Source organism: Callithrix jacchus, chromosome 7 (assembly GCF_049354715.1).
Source record: "Callithrix jacchus isolate 240 chromosome 7, calJac240_pri, whole genome shotgun sequence".
In the NCBI taxonomy this organism is placed as follows: Eukaryota; Metazoa; Chordata; class Mammalia; order Primates; family Cebidae; genus Callithrix; species Callithrix jacchus.
In genome coordinates this window covers 96,007,266-96,024,861 of record NC_133508.1, presented here as the reverse complement: position 1 = coordinate 96,024,861, position 17,596 = coordinate 96,007,266, and the positions used below count along the sequence as shown (strand labels likewise).

At 45.3% G+C, this 17,596-nt stretch overlaps 1 protein-coding gene across 7 annotated transcripts in view; it reads right to left on the bottom strand.

The window, feature by feature from the left end:
* Positions 1–17,596, bottom strand: part of LOC128928178 (uncharacterized) — a 173,414-nt gene that overhangs the window by 15,424 nt on the left and 140,394 nt on the right. For 2 of the 7 annotated variants that reach the window (XR_013520115.1, XR_008472951.2), the window contains 4 exons: positions 12,271–13,895; positions 11,313–11,571; positions 5,456–5,636; positions 4,241–4,816 (listed from right to left, as the gene is read on the bottom strand). Coding sequence is in view for 3 of the 7 variants with exons in the window: in XM_078331998.1 (XP_078188124.1) it covers positions 17,243–17,312 (70 nt within the window). In the remaining 4 variants the exon portion in view is untranslated. Of the gene's footprint in view, positions 1–4,240; positions 4,817–5,455; positions 5,637–11,312; positions 11,572–12,270; positions 13,896–16,385; positions 16,580–17,094; positions 17,313–17,596 lie in introns of those variants that run through there. The other 5 variants (XR_013520114.1, XR_008472952.2, XM_078331998.1 and 2 more) reach the window with 3 other exon arrangements.

Below are 17,596 nucleotides of genomic sequence, written 5' to 3'. Positions count from 1 at the left end.
CTCTCTTGCTGTCTCCCATCTCAGTTAATGGCTTGTCAAACTTTCCATTTGCTCAGGTACAAAACCCTTAGAGACATTCTTAACTCCTCTCTCTATTTTACACCCTCTTTCCAATGTCAGAAAATATAGTCTGTTCTTCCTTCAAATGATGTTCAGCATCTGCCCACTTCTTACTATCTCTGCCACCTGGTCTGAGCACCTCACCTGGCTTGTCCCTCACCAGGCTTGTCCCTACACCTGGCTTGTCCCTACATTTTCATAACAGATGTCCCTGCTTCCATCCTTGTTCCTCTGCACTCTGTTATCAACATAGCCCCCAGAAAAAATCCTGTTAAAGGAAGAGTCACACCAAGTCATTCCTCCATTTAAACCCTCCAAAGGCTCCCATCACAAACACAATATAAGCCAGAGTCATCACAATGATCCATAAGGTCCTGGACGATCTACTTCCCCTTTCTCTGCACCCCGCAGACCTCTTTTGATACTGCCTCCACTTCTGTGCCCCCACGCTGCCGCCTTGCTGCTTCAGAAAGGAGGCTGCTGTGGCCCCTCAGAGGCCATGCACAGGTTCCCTAGCTCCTCTCCTGCTTTTGCTCTGGGCATCTTCCCAGCAGGCCCTTCTAGATCCCCCACTTCAGTGTGCACGCCCTCACCCTCCAACCCTCTGTCCCCTATTCCACTTTCATTTTCTCCTGGCTCTTCCCCCATCCTGACACCCTGGGTGTTTTCCTCACTTATCTCCCTGCCAGCCCTCTCTGGAATGTGAGTGCCATGCCAGTATGTGTGTGTTTATGTGTGTGTGTGTACTGGGGCAAGGGGGTTGTTTAAGGCCCCACCAGCTGCACATAGTCAGCACCAAAGCAACATATGGTAAGGGGATGAATCTTCTGTTGGCTTTGTCCTCCTCTACAGGTTGTGAGGGAAGAAGCTGCCTCTTCTTATGAGTGCTTTCCCGCTGGTGCCCAGTGGAGACCTTCCACAGCCTCTCATGGTATTTGTCAGATGAATGAACAAATGAAAAGAGAAATGAACGCACTGGAGAGTTCTGTTGCAGCTGAGGCCGGCCTGGGTTGTATATGTCATCTTCTTCCAGAAGCCATGGTCCTCCTCAGTGTCTTTTAAAGCAGACCACACATGGGGACTTTGGCCTCACAGGGTACGGCCTCCACTCATCCCCCAGGGGAACTACCCTGCCCATAAGCCCAGCCATGCTCTCCCACCATGTCCTTCCAAATGCTTTCTCTTCTACCACGAGGCCCCTCCTGATAAGCACCTTGGCTCTCCAGGCCCTCTCTGACTCTCAGTCACTTTTCCATCTCCAGCCTCACCCCACCTGGTGAGTCAACCTGGGAGGATGTCTCCGGAAGTCTCCCTTCAGCTTCTGCCCTTGGGCAGAGTGAGGACCAGAACACCTCTTCCAGAAAGTTCCCTGACCCGCTCCTTTCTAGTGGGGGAACTCAGTCCTTTTTGTTTCCCCCTTAGCACCCCGCACTTACTTATACTGTGTTTCAGTACCTGATTTACTTGTATATCCTCCTACTGGACTGAGAGCCCTTGAAGGAAGGAACCAGGCCCCCTCTTTCTCTGTTTCACAATGCCAGACCCAAGAGGAAGCTCAGGAAGCACTCACTGACTGATTAACTGGATAAATTTATTTAATAGAACCCAGACCATGTTCTGTGATAATAAATCTTTATATTTGTATAGCAATTTGCAGTTTGCAAAGCAATTTCCTAATCATGATCTTATTTCAACCTCCAACAACTCTGCGAAAATAGCAATTCATTTATTCATTTGTTCATTAACTCATTCGCTGATCCTGTGTCAGGCACTGTTCTAGGCACTGGAATGCAGGTGCAAACAGAACAGACAACTATGCCTGCCTTCATGGAGCTTACCTTCCTGCAGGAGGGACTGTCATATCTGTTTTACAGATGGGCAGACAGAGGTTAGTCCTGGGAGGCTAAGCAACCTGGACAAGATCACAGGGCTTGTAGGTAAAAGACCCCCCAGTCAGGATCAGGGCTGTCTGATTCCAAGTAGAGGGAAGACATTTTTCACCACAGTTGCCTTAGGGATTATGGGCTTATCCATGAGGCATCTTTTATATTTTTCTAAGTTAACAATAAATAAAAGGAAACTTGGCAGAGATCCACACCCTGGGACTACCTTGGAACTCCTTCCCTTGTCTAATGTATGTGTTTAACAAAGATGTGAGAAATACCTGCCAGGTCTCTTCTTCCTGGAGCCAAGAAGACAGAAGCCACCCAGCATTGTGAGCACGTCTGCTTGTGTGCAAACCCGCAGGCATTTTTAGCAACTTTGGGGAACATAAAGAAAGCTGTTGGTTTTGTTTGCACATATTTTTCGCCTCTGCAGAAGGCTTCTCACCAAGCGGCAGCCTCAGAGTTGCCTTTTATTTGATCTTAAGACACACAGAGTCTTTACAGCTCGCTAGCTGAGCTATAGTTGGCAAACTGCTTAACCTGCTCTTACTTCTGTTGTTGGGAAAATGGATCTGATAATAAAGGTCTCTGCCTCTCAGAGTGGTTGCGGGAATTAAATTCAGAAGTGCCAGCCTGCCTGTGAGGGTTGGAGACTGGAAGGAGGCAGCTTGGGGAGGAGAAGGCCTTGTTAGAATCTGAAGAACCTGGGATTCCAGTCCATCAGCTGCAGAACCTTCACTCCTCCAGCTTCAGTTTCCCTCATCAATGGGAATATTAGTACATATCCCAAAGGCTTATTATGAATGTCAGCAAATAATGTATATATAGTATCCATCACTGAGCCTACACATAACTATTGTCTAGTAAATGTCACGAGGTGTGCATTGTCATCATCATCATTACTGTTATTTGTGTGTGGGTGGTAGGGTCAACAAGGATTTTAGAAATTTGAGACTAAATCTGTTGAGCCAAGTATTATGTCTTATGCATGCCTGTATGCCCGATGCTCAAAACTCTACCCAGCGGTTGGCAACTGCTCAGTAAAGTTTGACCAACTGGATTAGATGAAGGAGGAGGAGACCAAGTCCCTCAAAGTGCTCAGGCTTGAAAAAGAACATGTGTTTACTGCGTATTTACCACATGGCACACCTTTGTCTTTACTTGTGTTTGTTCCTTGTAGAGACTCACAAGGCAGGTATCATTATTATCCACATTTTACAAATTAGGAAACTGACACTAAGTCATCAAATGACCTGCTCAAGGTCGTATTGTTGGTGGGTAGCACAGTGAGGGCCGGAACCTGAGAGAGTCTGACTCCTGAGTCCACACTCTTAATGACCTCTGCCCTGCACTGCCAGGAAGGATTCTAGTTTGAGGTTTCCTCTTCTTCTAACCTAGTTGACTTCCTGGCCCTCTGGTTGTTTTTGAGGTTCCATGCCGGCAGAAAGAGCAAACCTCTCTCCAAAGCAGCTAAGCAAGTGATCTGCATGATCAGCCCATTTTACTGTTTGGGTGTATTTGTATTTTAATTTTTCCCCATAACAGTAGACACTGGCGGTGAAAAAAAAGGCAGCCATCAGCTATCTATCCCCCAGGAGGAGATAACCTCCTGGGCAGTCCCATCCCCCTGGAAGCAGATGTTGCTTCCTGCCACCACAGGGCCGAGGGGTCCCTACCCATGCCTCTCTCCTGGGAAGCAGGCCCTGGAACCTAGAGCTAAAGGAGAGGACAGACTGGGTAAATCTCCCCCAGGGACTCCCTACCAGAGGCTGGGAATGAGGAGATGCCAAATCCCACTTTTGCTCCCAACCCTGTAGCTGCTTCCTTTAGGACACCACAGTGGATGTTTCCAACAGCCTTCTGTGCCACCTCATATTTAGCTGTAGAATCATGGCTCCTCAGTGCAGAGAGGGAAGAGGCTTGCTCTCAATCATGTAGCCATCAATGGACGAACCAGGACTGCCGTTTTCCTCATTCCCAGGCTCACGATCCTTCTACAGTGTGATACCAGGGCTGGAGATCCAACGCCAAAGGAGTTGTTTTAAGGACTCTATCAGTTCTATTTTGGAGTGGCATGATAGATAACATGGCAGCTCAGAGTTCCATTTCTAAAGTCAGAGCAGCCAGAGTCTGAATTTCAGCACTGCCCCTAGTTTAGGGACCCTGGGCAAGTCACATAATGTCGGTGAGCCTCCAAGTAGAGGAACTGGTACCCCTGCCTCACAGGCTGCTATGAGGATTAAATAACTGAGTTCATATAAAGCCCTCAGCCCACTTCTTGGCAAACAGAGAGCTGTCCAAACATATCAGCTTTATTCATTCCTTAATTCTTCAAACATATATTGGATATTAAAATGGCCATTTTATAATATTTCATTCAGTCTTCACAACAAAGCTCTAAGGAATTAAGATCTCCATTAAATAGATGGATATACACAATGTTAGAAAGGTTAAGTGACTCCTCCAAGGTCTTTTAGTTAGTAAGTGAAGGCCTGGATTCTCTGACTCCAGAGCCTTATTCTCTATGCTAGTTCATGGAGGTATTTTGTATTGTTTCATTGTTTTGTTGTGTTCTAACACAAGGGTGAGGTAGATGAACTAATATTATCTTACAAACTGACATAAAATGCACATGTGTGAGATTCCTGTTATTCTTATTAACTACCATAATACGTACCTTCTCTCCAACTTTGGTCCACTCAGCATCTGCCTCATTAAAAATATATATTCCAAGGCCCTGTCTCCAGATCCACTGAACCAGAGTTTCTGGGTGCAAAGCTGTTTATCAAGCTCTCCAGATGTTTCTAAAGTACACTTAAGTTTGGGAACCACTGCCTTTGGAAGTCAATAATCCAGTAAGAACTGCTTGACTGGAAGAGGGAAGACAGTTTTGAAAAAGGAAAAGTCACACAGATAGCAAGCTTAAAAAGCCAACTTATGTGTCAGTATTAGGTATGACCAGGAGGAACGGGGAGAGGAGAACCCAGGATGCCAAGAGCAGAGCGGGCAGAACTAGTGATCCCCAGTTGCCCCAGGTGTAGTGCCAACAGGGAGTTTGGGCCTAGAGTAGTAAATATCAATCAAAGTCTTTTGGCAATGCTGACAGGGGTATCCGCAGGGGCAAGGAAAACATCAAGTTATCAGGTCTCATAGCAGGTGATAGGAATGGCCAGGAAAGAAGGTAGCAGGGACCAAATTCTAGCCTTCTGGGAAATCGACTGGAGGAAACGGTAGGTAGCAGGGCTCCAACAGAGTCCTGGTTTGCATAATAGAGATTTAACAAGATCATCCTCCTCAGGCAAAAGACCAGCTTGCAAGTCCAAGGCACAAGGTCAGAGGGGAGCTAAGAAGAAGGAGAACTTGATTCTAATAGCCCAGCAAAAGCCCATGGGATAAGGACAGTGGAGTGTCCATGGTGGAAACTAAGTGGTCCTAGCAGGGCTGCAGGGGGAGAGAGTCAGGAATTTATAACACACCCAGTTAGTCATTCCTTCAAGCCTGCCACTTACCTGCCGCACACTGGGTCTATTTTGATACTGGTCCTGCCATGAGCCCTGTGACTTCAGTCAAGCCCCTTTATGACTCCAGGCCTCATTCTTCCTCTGATTCATGAAGGTCCATATGTAACGACTCTAATCGAGGTTCCTAGCAGCTCTTGCAGCTACCTCCAAGAGTTTCTGTGAGAATTAACTGTAGACATGCACCATATAATGATGTTTCAGTCAACAACATATCACATATTTGACAATGGTTCCTTAAGATTATAACATTGTATTTTTACTGTACCTTTTTCTATATTTAGATACACAAATACTTACCATTGTGTTACAGTGGGCTACAGTATTTAGTACAGTAACATGCTGCACAGGTTTGTAGCCTAGGAGCAATAGGCCATACCACACAGCCTAGTTGTACAATAGGCTCTCCTATCTAGGTTTGTGTACGTACACTCTATAATCTCACAACAATGAATTCTCCTAATGAGGCATTTCTCAGAACATAACCTTGTTTAAGTGAGGCATGACTGTACTATATCTATGAATAAGCCAGAACCTTTACACATTTTTTTTACAATGGAGTCTTGCTCTGTCACCAGCCTGGAGTGCAATGGTGCAATGTTGGCTCACTGCAACCTCCACCTCCTGGGTTCAAGTGATTCTCCTGCCTCAGCCTCCCAACTGGCTAGGACTACAGGTGGTGGCTACCACACCCAGCTAATTTTTGTATTTTTAGTAGAGACAAGGTTTCACCATGTTGGCCAGGATGGTCTCAGTCTCTTGACCTTGTGATCTACCCACCTTGGCCTCCCAAAGTGCTAGGATTACAAGTGTGAGCCACTGTGCCCAGCCTACACATTTTTTGAATTTGTTATCTTGCTAGTTTCTATCTGATCAGTATACACCTATCTTTCTTCCATACTCAAGCACAAACAGAACACATGTCCCTAGTAGATTTCAAGCTAATGTTTCTCTTACTGGCCAGTCTGACTTGCCTGGGTTCTGTGACATGGATGACAGCAGAGAGCTCTGCTGGGGGCCTGAGAACCTCATCTTGTATTCATGCAAGAACAGAGGGGAATAAAAGAAAAGGAAGAAGGGGAACAAGAAGGAGGCACCAAACACACAACACTTCTTGATGGGGTATCCAGGTCTTTGTGGAACATAGGAGCGTCCATGCAAGTGACCGACTCCAGGAGACAGGCCACATGGAAGCACTTGATTAATTTGGACATGTATGAAATTATGGGGGCAAACTAATCTGCTCACCCAACAAATACTAGGAAGAGGAAGCAAAGCTAATATATTTCCAGGCTGAACGGCAGCAAAAGAAGGGGGTAAAGATTTGCCTGTGTGGCAAAAATGACTGAAATTTTAGAAAGACTTAAATCCTGGACAGATAGAAGGGCATCCTGGACAGCCGTGGTGGCTTATACCTATAATCCCAGCACTTTGAGAGGCCGAGACAGTGGGCTAGCTTGATCCCAGGAGTTTGAGACCAGCTTGGGCAACATTGGTGAGACCCCATCTCTTAAAAAAAAAAAAAAGGAAAAGAAAGAAAAGAGAAAAAGGGTATCCTGAGTACTCACAAGTGGCAGTGGGGGCAGTGGTTGGGCAATAAATGACCTTTAGAGCATACAGCTCTGACAGTTATGAGCTGTGATATTGAGGACAAGGTATAGAGCCTCACCTTAGCCTTAGGTTTTAATATGTACATGTAGCTACTCCCTCTTTGTAGTAGGGGCATCCTTGCTACCAGACAGGTGAATATCAAGAAACTAAAGATAACTGTATCATATCTCATAGATCTTAAATTATTGATTTCAACACCTCTGAAATTAGGATATATCTTATAATCTGTCACATTTTAGAGTCTATGAAACAACAATATGTAAAACTCATTACACAAACTCAATACTTATAGACAATTGTTATCTAGTAAGAGCCAGAAGTTGCGTCCTGTAAGACATCCTGCAACACATGTAAGACAGCTGACAGCAACACCAGGATGGCCAGATTGCTGGAGAACAGGAACCACATCTTCTGTTCATGGTACACTGTTCATGATCTGTTGCATGAGTGGATATACCTGAAGGGCCCTGAAGTTCATCATTTCAAATCTGAGATTCCAGATTCTGTGGACATTAATGTTACCATAATACTACCAACCACCAAAGAGTGTCACATTTTCTGAATCCAGAATCAGGGCACACAATTTATCACCTACAAAATGAAATGACACTCAATGTCTGATCTAACTCAAGTCATCTGCTATGTCCAGAACCATCTAGAACAACCCAAAGTTCTTAGAACCATATTACTTCCCACCTCTGAATGTTTGCATATGCTCTTCCTTCTGCCTGAAACTCCCTTTTGCCTCCCTTCCCTTCTGCTTTTTTTCTCCTGTGCTAGAGGCATTAGATACAGGATGCGCAAATGGACAAGGCCCATACATCACTTCCAGCCTGGCAGAAAAGACAGTTAAACGAGGACTAACAAGTAAAGGCAGGAAGTACAGGGAGTGCTGAGATTAGGAAATGGGGTGAACCTCTCTCTACACTGGCTGCCTGACAAAACCCTGCTCTTCTTTCGAGATACAATTCAGTGTCCTCTTTTTGTGAGACTTTCTTCTGTAAGGCTGTCCTGGGTTAAGCTGACCTCCCTATCAATGGGCTGCAACCCCGTTGTAGCACCTTTCACTCTGACTCCAATTCTAGATTGTGAAATTCTTGAGTGTAGAAATGTGTCTCATTCATAGCTTGATTCCTAGGACAATGGCACGCACATAGTAAGTGCTCAATAACTGTTGCTGAATGAAGATGATTTGATAAAGCATTCATTTGTGACTGGTGGATTTCTCCCTATGAAGAACCTTATGAAAAATATAAATAGTCAATTGTGTTAAGCTCTGTTTTTTTTTACTGGGTCTCAGTATAGTCTCCTATATTCTTATAGGAGAATAAAAGAGGGGAAATATGCTGGTTACTTGAATTCCCTATTTTTTTTTCTTTTGTTCTATGAGTAGAACCCTTCCATCAACTGCAATTGTACCCAGAAGCCCAAGGTGTAATATAAATAAAATCTGAACTTCTCTGAAGCTAGAAGTGGGACTCGAATGCTCAAAGCTCATTTCCACTTTCCCTTTGCCACAAAGAGTACATTTTGATAGCCTCCAACCTCCCTGTCACCTCTAACATTAAATCAGCCTGTAACTAACTATATCTCGAGTAGCCAGAATCACTGGGACCAGATATTAAAGTCAGGAAGATAACAACAAATACTTATAGAGTGCCTAAGACGTGCCAGAGCAGCCAGGCCTTTTTAAAAAGGATTGCATTTCTTTTTTTTTAAAGATCTGTTTAATTTTTTTTTCAATTTGCAGTTTTTGTGGGTACAGAGCTGGTGTTCCTTTTTCCTTACCATCCCGTTCTCTTCATCCCAAATTATTTCTTTTCAAATTAAAACTAATCTTATATTGTTACCCACCTTAAATGCTTTTGGAGAACAAGTTAGCTTTATAAACAGGTATTAGTACAAAATGCAGTATTCATTTAATCCTCACAACAAATCTGTGGAGTTAGTTTTAGTAATTCTGTTTCATATCTGAGATCAGCGGGGCTCAGAGAGAGCGAGAAGTTGCCCAACATCACTGCAGGAAGTTCTCAAGCATAATCCTAGCTCCCTGCTTGCGAGGCTTGCTGTGCCTGGTACCACTCTCACTAACAGGTTGACATTTACTAATTTATTTAATACCAATAAAACACAGTGAGGTGGATACCACTGCTGTGGTCACTTTACAGATGAGAACGCAGAGGATTGCACAGGTGAAGTAGCTTGTCCAGGGCCACATGACCAACAAATACCCGGCCAGCCCTTGAACTAAATCATCCTGTTCCATGCTCACGCCTGTGTTGTCCCCAATGTGGAGCCCGTACTCTTGCCTCAGAAGCCTCCTGCCTCAGAAGCCTCCTGCCTCAGAAGCCCTTAACTTCCCTCCTCCCTTTGAGGGCCGTCTCTTTCCCTTCTGTGCCAAGCTGGGAGAAATGCAAAAAGGCGGGGGCCGTCAGAGCAAACCCAAAGGCAAGTACCAGGATCATTAAGCAAACCAGACCACCTGGGGGGCAAGTCAGAGTCTCCCTGCAGCCTGGCTATGTGACCTCTCCCAGCTTAGTCAGTCCAGGTCTCCATTTTCTCAGCCACAAAATGGGGATTATAATAGTAACAATCTCAAAGGTATTGTAGTAGGGCATGAAAAGTGCTAACAATAGTATCAGTCGGCCTCCTGGATCCGTGGGTCTTGCATTCATGAATTGCACCAACTGCAGATTTAAAATATTCAGGAAAAAACAATTGCAAAATTTCAAAAAAGCAAAACTTGAATTTGTCGTGTATCAAGTATTATGTAAAATTCACACAAATGAAGTGATGTGTAGGCATTGTACTAGGCATTATAAGTAATCTAGAGATGATTTAAAGGCAGGCAGGGCTGTCCTGGGGTAAAGCAAGCACACTTGTCCCGGGCTCCTGGAGGAAGGAGCTGGGAGGGCAGAGCCAGGAAAGGTGTTATGCAGAGGCAGAAGCACAGCCTAGGCAGAAGCATAGAGGTAAGAGGTATAGCATCCGCAGGAGAAATGGCAGGAAGCCAGTCACTGAGGTGCCAAGGGCGTGTGCATGGGAGGGTGGGGCCAGGCCACAGAGGGCATTGCAAGGTAGACCAGCCCAGTCCAGTTCCTGGGCCTGAGAGGGCTCTGATGAACTGTCCAAGGTGGTATTTCAGGGAGATTACTCAGGCTGACTGGACAGAGGTGCTTGCTTTGCAGCACTTTCCTGCCTTCAAACCACAAGCAATATTTTAAAAATTAAACTCATCTCTTACCAGCATTACGTACATAGTTCAAAAAGGCAGATAGTTCTACAAAGCCCATTCCCCTGCCCCATTTCCCTCCACTCCCAAACCTTACCACCCAGAGCCAGCCACTGTTCAGTATTTCTTGCAGCATTTAAGTCCGTGCTTCTAAATACTATGTCTACACATCTCTTTCTTAATTTTTTTCATTAGCAGTATGGCCTATTGACTTTCTCTTACAAAAGAGGACTTAGCTCTCTTCTCTCATGTAGACACTTTACCTTTCCCAACTTTCCAATCTAGTTATAACATTTCCTTTGTTAGATTAGTGTTTATATCATTGTGACCACGTAAATCACAGCTGAGCCATATTGTAACATGATTACATTTTTGCTTTTGTATGACATTCTTTTCACTGAAACTGATGCCTCATTTTAAAAACCTATTAGCGGCCGGGCACGGTGGCTCACGCCTGTAATCCCAGCACTTTGGGAGGCCAAGGCGGGTGGATCACAAGGTCAAGAGATCGAGACCATCCTGGTCAACATGGTGAAACCGCGTCTCTACTAAAAATACAAAACAAATTAGCTGGGCATGGTGGTGCGTGCCTGTAATCCCAGCTACTTGGGAGGCTGAGGCAGGAGAATTGCCTGAACCCAGGAGGCAGAGGTTGCGGTGAGCTGAGATTGCGCCATTGCACTCCAGCCTGGGTAACAAGAGCGAAACTCGGTCTCAAAAAAAAAAAAAAAAAAAAAACCACCTATTAGCTTCATTTTCTAGGTACACTCATCCCTCTCCCCTTGGTGAGAAATTTAAGTCTGCTCTCAAAATCTTCAAGCACATCAGGTAATCAAGCCATCCATCTTGCTTCCTTCTGGAGTTCTCAGTGGTCCTGCTCTCGCCCAGATGTTGGGTCTCTGTCTGCTGCCGAGATGTAGCTGTCCCCAGGATGTGGCAGGGGCATCCTTGCTACCAGACAGGTGAATATCATTAATCTATAGATTTTACTCAGAAAATACCTACTTTGTGCTTCCAGATGCCAAAGAGGTCCCAGGCTGGAGGCTGGAGATCCAGAGATGACTTGGATACTGTTTTTACCTTCAAAGAGCTCTCAGCCCAGTTGGGGTAAATACAGTAAGTGATGGGCCAGAGGTGAGCCTGGACGTTATGGGAACTCAGCCTTTGGAAGAGCTAGCAGTTATGAAAGGCTTCCTGTAAGAGGTGATGCCAAATGAGCCTCAGCTTGTTAGGAGGAGTTTTCCAAGTGTTCTGGAACAGATTCCTGGTAAGAGAATATCATGTGCACAGTCACGGGAGCATGACAAGACATGACTCTTTCTGGAAATTATAAGTAATTAATTAGTGATGATCATGTGGGAGGGTTCCAGCTGAGTGGTGGGCAGGGTCCTTTGTGCCAGGTTAAGGGAACTGAGGGCAGTGGGGAGCCACTGAAGGATTTTAATAAGGGGTGACATGGTCAGGCCTGAATTTAGAAGGGCTAGTGAAGTAGACAGTGAGGTCTAGCCGAGGATAAAGAGGCCTGACCTAACACTGGCACTGGAAGTGAGGCATGGGTCTCAAGATACTTTAAAGAAACCAAATGGACTGGACTTGGGGACACAGGACATGTGGAGATGACAGATAATTCCCAAAGGAAAAAGTGTTTCAATCCCATACATATCTCCTGGGAAACCTGTAGGTTGGGAAAGCCACTGGCCTCTTGTGGTATTTGGGGACCAGACATGCTGAGAGGGTGGATGCCCAGAGACTGAAGGAACGGGACCAGGACCTAGAGTCTCTATAAATTGGAGAGCAGAAGCAAGACTGAAAGGCCATGGGGGTGGATAGGGTTGGTGCAGCCTGATAGGTAAGAGCAGCAGCTCTAGCTCAGGCAGCTCTCAGTTTAAATGCCAACTCTGCCATCTGCTTGTTGAGCCTCAGTTTACCCATCAGCAAAAATGGGGACCATAATACTACCTACCTCATGGAGTGGTTGTGAGGATTAAATGAGACCTTGGCTGTAAAGTGCTTGGCATGATGCCTGGAGCATAAGAAGTGCTTCGTTTTGTGACTTCCTATTGCTGGTCTTGGAGAGTAAAAACAGCTTCAAAAATCAGGTGTCATTTGAGATGATGATCTCAGGAAAGGAGTAGGCAGAGATGGCTTCATGGGCAGGTCCACAGGGCCGTGAGCACAGAAGAGCCCCATACATGGTTGAATGTTCTCCTCTACCATCTTGAAATTCTCAACAAGTTTTCAGCAAGGAGCCCCACGTTTTCTTCTTCACTGGATGCGGCAACTTCACTAGCTGTGCTGTCATAGGACACCATCAGGCAGAGAAGGGGAAGGGAATGCTTTTGAAGCAAAAGGGGCCTGAGTGTGCAAAGGCATGCTGGAACTCAAGGTTCAGCCTGTTCCCGGAACAAGCAGCACGAGGTATGATGCTCCTAGCTGGAGAGTTGTGTACAAGGAGACAATGGTAGAAGCTCCAAGTGGAAAACAGTGAAAGGCCTCAAATGCAGCACTAAGGAATCTAGCTGTTACATATTGGATACATAGGGGGCTTCCAAATGTTTCAAATCTGGAACTGTTAAGGTCAGTGATGTTTAGGCAGAATACTGATGAAACTGGAGGTGGAATGGTGTGGAAAGTATTATGATCTGTATTTTATAGACGAGAGAACTGATTCCCATATAAGCTGGGCTGTGACATGATTTTCATGGGCCCTAGGCAATTCTGCCTGTGTGGACTCCTTTTTCCAGAAAACTGTGCGTGTGCGTGTGTGTGTGTGTGTGTGTGTGTAAAATTATACTTTACAACTACATCGACATAAAGGCAGAGATCTTACTATTCTATATGAAAACCTCTTCTTATAGACCCAAGGTGCTGTGTCTGCTGTGCTGAACAAGAAAGTCCCCTGGGATGTCAGTTGCTCTCTTTTCAGATGTTGTAGCCAGGACTCCTGGAATGGGTGGACAGTCCTGTTTCTCCTCAAAGGGAATACTAGCTAATCCCAAAGGCCATTTTAGCTGGGCCCTTCTGTGCCTCCAGGGACACTGTGTTCCAGCTACAGAAGGAGCTGATGATTGTCTGGGTTTGGAACTGTAAGGTGGGGCTGACTGACAGGTAAAGGAGAAAGAGTTGTGAATGTCCCAGGGTTTGGGGAGAAATCAAAGGTCTCATATCTGCAGATGTTTGCAACTCTACCCTTATGTCACCTACAACTGCAACCCCAGGGACAGGGCTGCCTACCTACTCCACCCACGGGGAGGGCGGGGAGGCTGAGTCAGCGGCGGCAGCTGAGGATGTTGTCTGGAGAGGAGAAAGATCACCGTCTGTCTGTCTGTTGAGGTTCCAGAGAAACCTGTCTGGAGAGGGGGAAGCATGCAGGCCTTTCTTTGCACGTCAACTGCTCACGTAGCCAGGAAAGTTGATGGAGGTTCCAGAAGGGTAGTCCCTGCTTCACCTCCTTCCTGAGACTTTCCTCCATGATCTTCACTGGCCTTCTCTTCCTTTCCACCTGAAACCCAGGACAGTGACAGCATGGCCTAATTCATGAGCTTCAGTCCAGTCCTCCCCTTCTCCCAGCTTTGGCTAGTCATGTACCTGGTGGGAAGGGAGAACGGTAAACGAAAGACAGCACAGGGAGAGAGAGGGTCTATTTGGGAAAGAAAAATAGATCTGGCATAGCTATCTCTTTAGCTCTCAATCTTCAAATCACCTTTCTCTAGGCCCCAGACCCCTTCTTACTAGGGATATATCAGTGAATGAATGAATGATATTCAACCTTTCCTGATCTTAGAAACCACCCCTCCTTCTGTCCTCCAGTTCACATGGTCAGGAGATACTCAACTGCTTCTAAAATAAAAAGGAAATTGATCAGAAAGGAAACCTGCAGATAAATTCAGATGAGCATTATTGAGAAAGTTTCCACCTGATTACCTCTATTTTCTCTATAAAGGTTGAAGGTTTGGTAGGATAATGAATCATAGAAATCGCTATTGCATAGAAGAGAAGGGATCTGACTGGGAATTTGCAGACACATTACAGGGCAGTGTGTGGCCCCTGTGATTTTGGTGGATAAGATTAATAGCTAATGTGTCTTGAGCAGTTATTATTGTCTGGGCACTGGACTTAGTGCTCTGTGTACATGACCGCTTTGTTCTTCACATGCACCTAGGAGAAAGCGGCCCCAGTCAAAATGAGCCAGGTCATGATGCAGGAATTAAAAAACAATTCTGGGTGGCTACATACAGAAAGGTCTATTTCTTGCTCATGCTCCATGCATCCATCAATGTGGCAGGGGGAAGAGGTATGGCGAGTTGCAAATCTGAGAAACCAGTAAGGTTTGAATGACTGGGAAGGAACGGAGGGAGGGGTTCAGAGTCTGGAATTCAGGAGGAGGTCAATGAGCCGGTCTGAGGAGAGCTCTGAAAAGACAAGAGGGAGGGGTCAGAGTGGGGCCCTGCTGTTTGAGATTTCAAAGGTGGAGCAGTAGCCAGCCAAGATAAGAGCTGGGTGTGGCTCTGAGTGTAGGTGGCTGACGTGGAGTAAAGCAAAGTTCCCTGGTGCTGAGGAGGTCAAAGGTGGGAAAGATGGAGCCACGCTTCCAGTCTTGGGAAAAAGGGGTTCTGGAAGGATGTAACAAGTCCCTGGTGAAGCATAGTCCAGCTGCTTGGGATGTAAATTTTACCAGGATATGAGGTTTGTAAACAATGTTTTTTAATAGTAAAACATGGTAATAAAATAAAAGATTTCAAAAAAATGTGTGTGGAGGTCCACATGCCTCTGCCGTGGAAATCTGGAGAAGCACTGCATGTGGAGGAGCCACTTACATGTCATAGATGACAGCAACCAGGACGAGAGACACAAACACCCAAGGACCAGGGCCTTTTTTGATTTCCATGTAATGATGATAATAATAAGAGCTAACAGTTCATGAGAGCTTATTATATGCTAGACACTGTCTTAAACACTTTAGGTGTGTAGCTACTTCAGTCATCTCATGACGCCCTATAGGGCCGTCCATTTTTATTCCCCTCTTAAGGAGGAGGAAAAAGAGGCACAGAGGAATTGTGTAACTTGGCCAAGGTTGCATCACTAGCATATGTCACAAGTGAGATTTGAACTCAAGTAAACCGGCTTTAGAACCCATACGCTTAAATGCTGCACTAGTGGTTTACCAACACGGGTAACCACTAGAATTGCCTGGGGTGGGGTGGGGTGGGTGGAGGATTTGTTAAAGCAGGATATTTGGCCCCTCCCCTAGAGTTTCTGATTCAATGGGTCTGGAGTGGAGCCCAAGAATTTCCATTTCTAAGAAGTTCTCAGGTGATCATTGAGCAGCTGGTCCCCAGGCTGTACTTTGAGAACCTCTGTTCCACTTCATACCACCTTGCAAACAGACACACACAACATCGCTTCAGTGCATGGCAGATCCAGCATCTCTTTCCAGATGTGACTGCCAAATGTGTGGCAGCAGGTGTATGCGTGTCACAGGAAGGTAGAGGATTAAGGTGTAGGTGGCACTAGGGGACACGAAAGAAGCTCAGTCCTGCTTCTTGGCTTGATGTGTGTGAAATGTGGAAAAGCAAACCACCTCCATGGAGACAGCAAGGTATACAGGTTCCACTTCAGATCCAGAGACAAAGGCACGCAGAGAGGTGAGGTTTTAAGTGGAGTATATTTGGCACAATACAGGGATACTACAGGGCACAGTAGGAAGAGAGGACAAAGAAGACGGTAGCAATGTGCAAAAATGAGCCAGAGTGGGGTGTGAGTGGGGTATTACTGAGGGAGACAGGAGTTGTCAAAAGACAGCACTGCTGCAGAAAAGAAATGCAGACAGGCAGTGCTGGGAGGTGTTCCTGAAGTTGATGCTCTCCAGTCCACTTTCAGAATCTTCCCAGCACAGCATCTTCAGTGATGACAAATAAGATAGAAGCTGATGCCCGAATAGAAGTGAAAGAGCTGGAGACTTCTCAGGGAAAGGGAAAACAAAGAAGTTCAGAGTGAGTCAAAACCAGGTGTCAGCCTCTGCAAAGCCAGCTTTTAAAAGCTGAAATTGACGTGTAACCAAAGTGGCCAACTTCTTACCTAAGAAAATCTTCCGGCCTTCCCATTCATTCCTTTGCGTGAGTGTGTGGGCCACTGCTGTTCCCCACCTGCCATCTCTCCTGCAGTTTGTGGTCCAGCTTAATTAAGAGTTCTGCTGGTCAATTAGTCTCGTTCACCTCTCTAATTGGGCACCAGCTGTGTTTTCTCTTGACAACGACTCTTTTATGGAACCTCTAAAATGCATTACATGAAGAAACATAACTGTTTCAGGGTTATATGATTATAAAACCAGGAACACTTGTTTTCTATAGAAATGAAGAGTTCATCTTTCTATGTTCCAGAAACTATTTTTTGAAAACTGGGGAGGGAGAGTATTGAAGGGCGAATTATCTGTTTGTTTATGTTCGGAATATGAATGCTGATTGTGGTTTTGCATAATCACAGGTGTTGGTGCATAAAGACTTGGGAAGTTTCCTGGCAGAAAAGCGAGACTTGAGAAATTGAACCATGAATGGCTCCATTTACGAACAGCCACCAATGATTGACAGAATGACTATTAGTAGCTAATATTAGCTGAGCTCTTCCTATGGGCTTAACCCTATGCCAAGCACTTGACACGGATTACCTTGTTTAAACCTGGCTGTTGCCTTATGGCCTTATTATATGGGTGCAGTTGCTTTCCCCATTTTTGCAGATCAGAAAACCAAGTGCCAGAAAGATGCAATAATTCATGTTTAAGGTCACACAACTCACCATGAAGTAGCTGAAATGGAACTGAAACTCAGGTCTGTCCCATGTCAAAATTCCTTTCTGCTTCTCTCCACTAAACAATGCAATTAACTGGTGGAGCTAAAGTGCTCTGCTTGCAACAATTGCAATATCAACAACAACGTCCCCTAACATTGGTACATAGCTTCCAACTCACCAAGTTCATTTACGTTTGCTGTCTCATGTGATATGACAGCCCTGTGGGAGAAACAAGCTGTTATCATAATCTCATATTACAGATAAGAGAACTGAGATACTTCAGGGCTAGATTCCTTAACCAGGCACACACTACCAGTAAAGAATGGAGTCAGACCTTTCAAATTCCTACTCCCAAATCTAATGTTCATATCACTGCTTCCTATCCTCTCCCAATATGGGTTTCTTGTTGAAGAAAGGGAAGACAGACAGACAGATAGATAGGTAGGTAGGTAGGTAAGGAGACACACAGACAGATAATAGATGACAGATAGATATTTCCAATT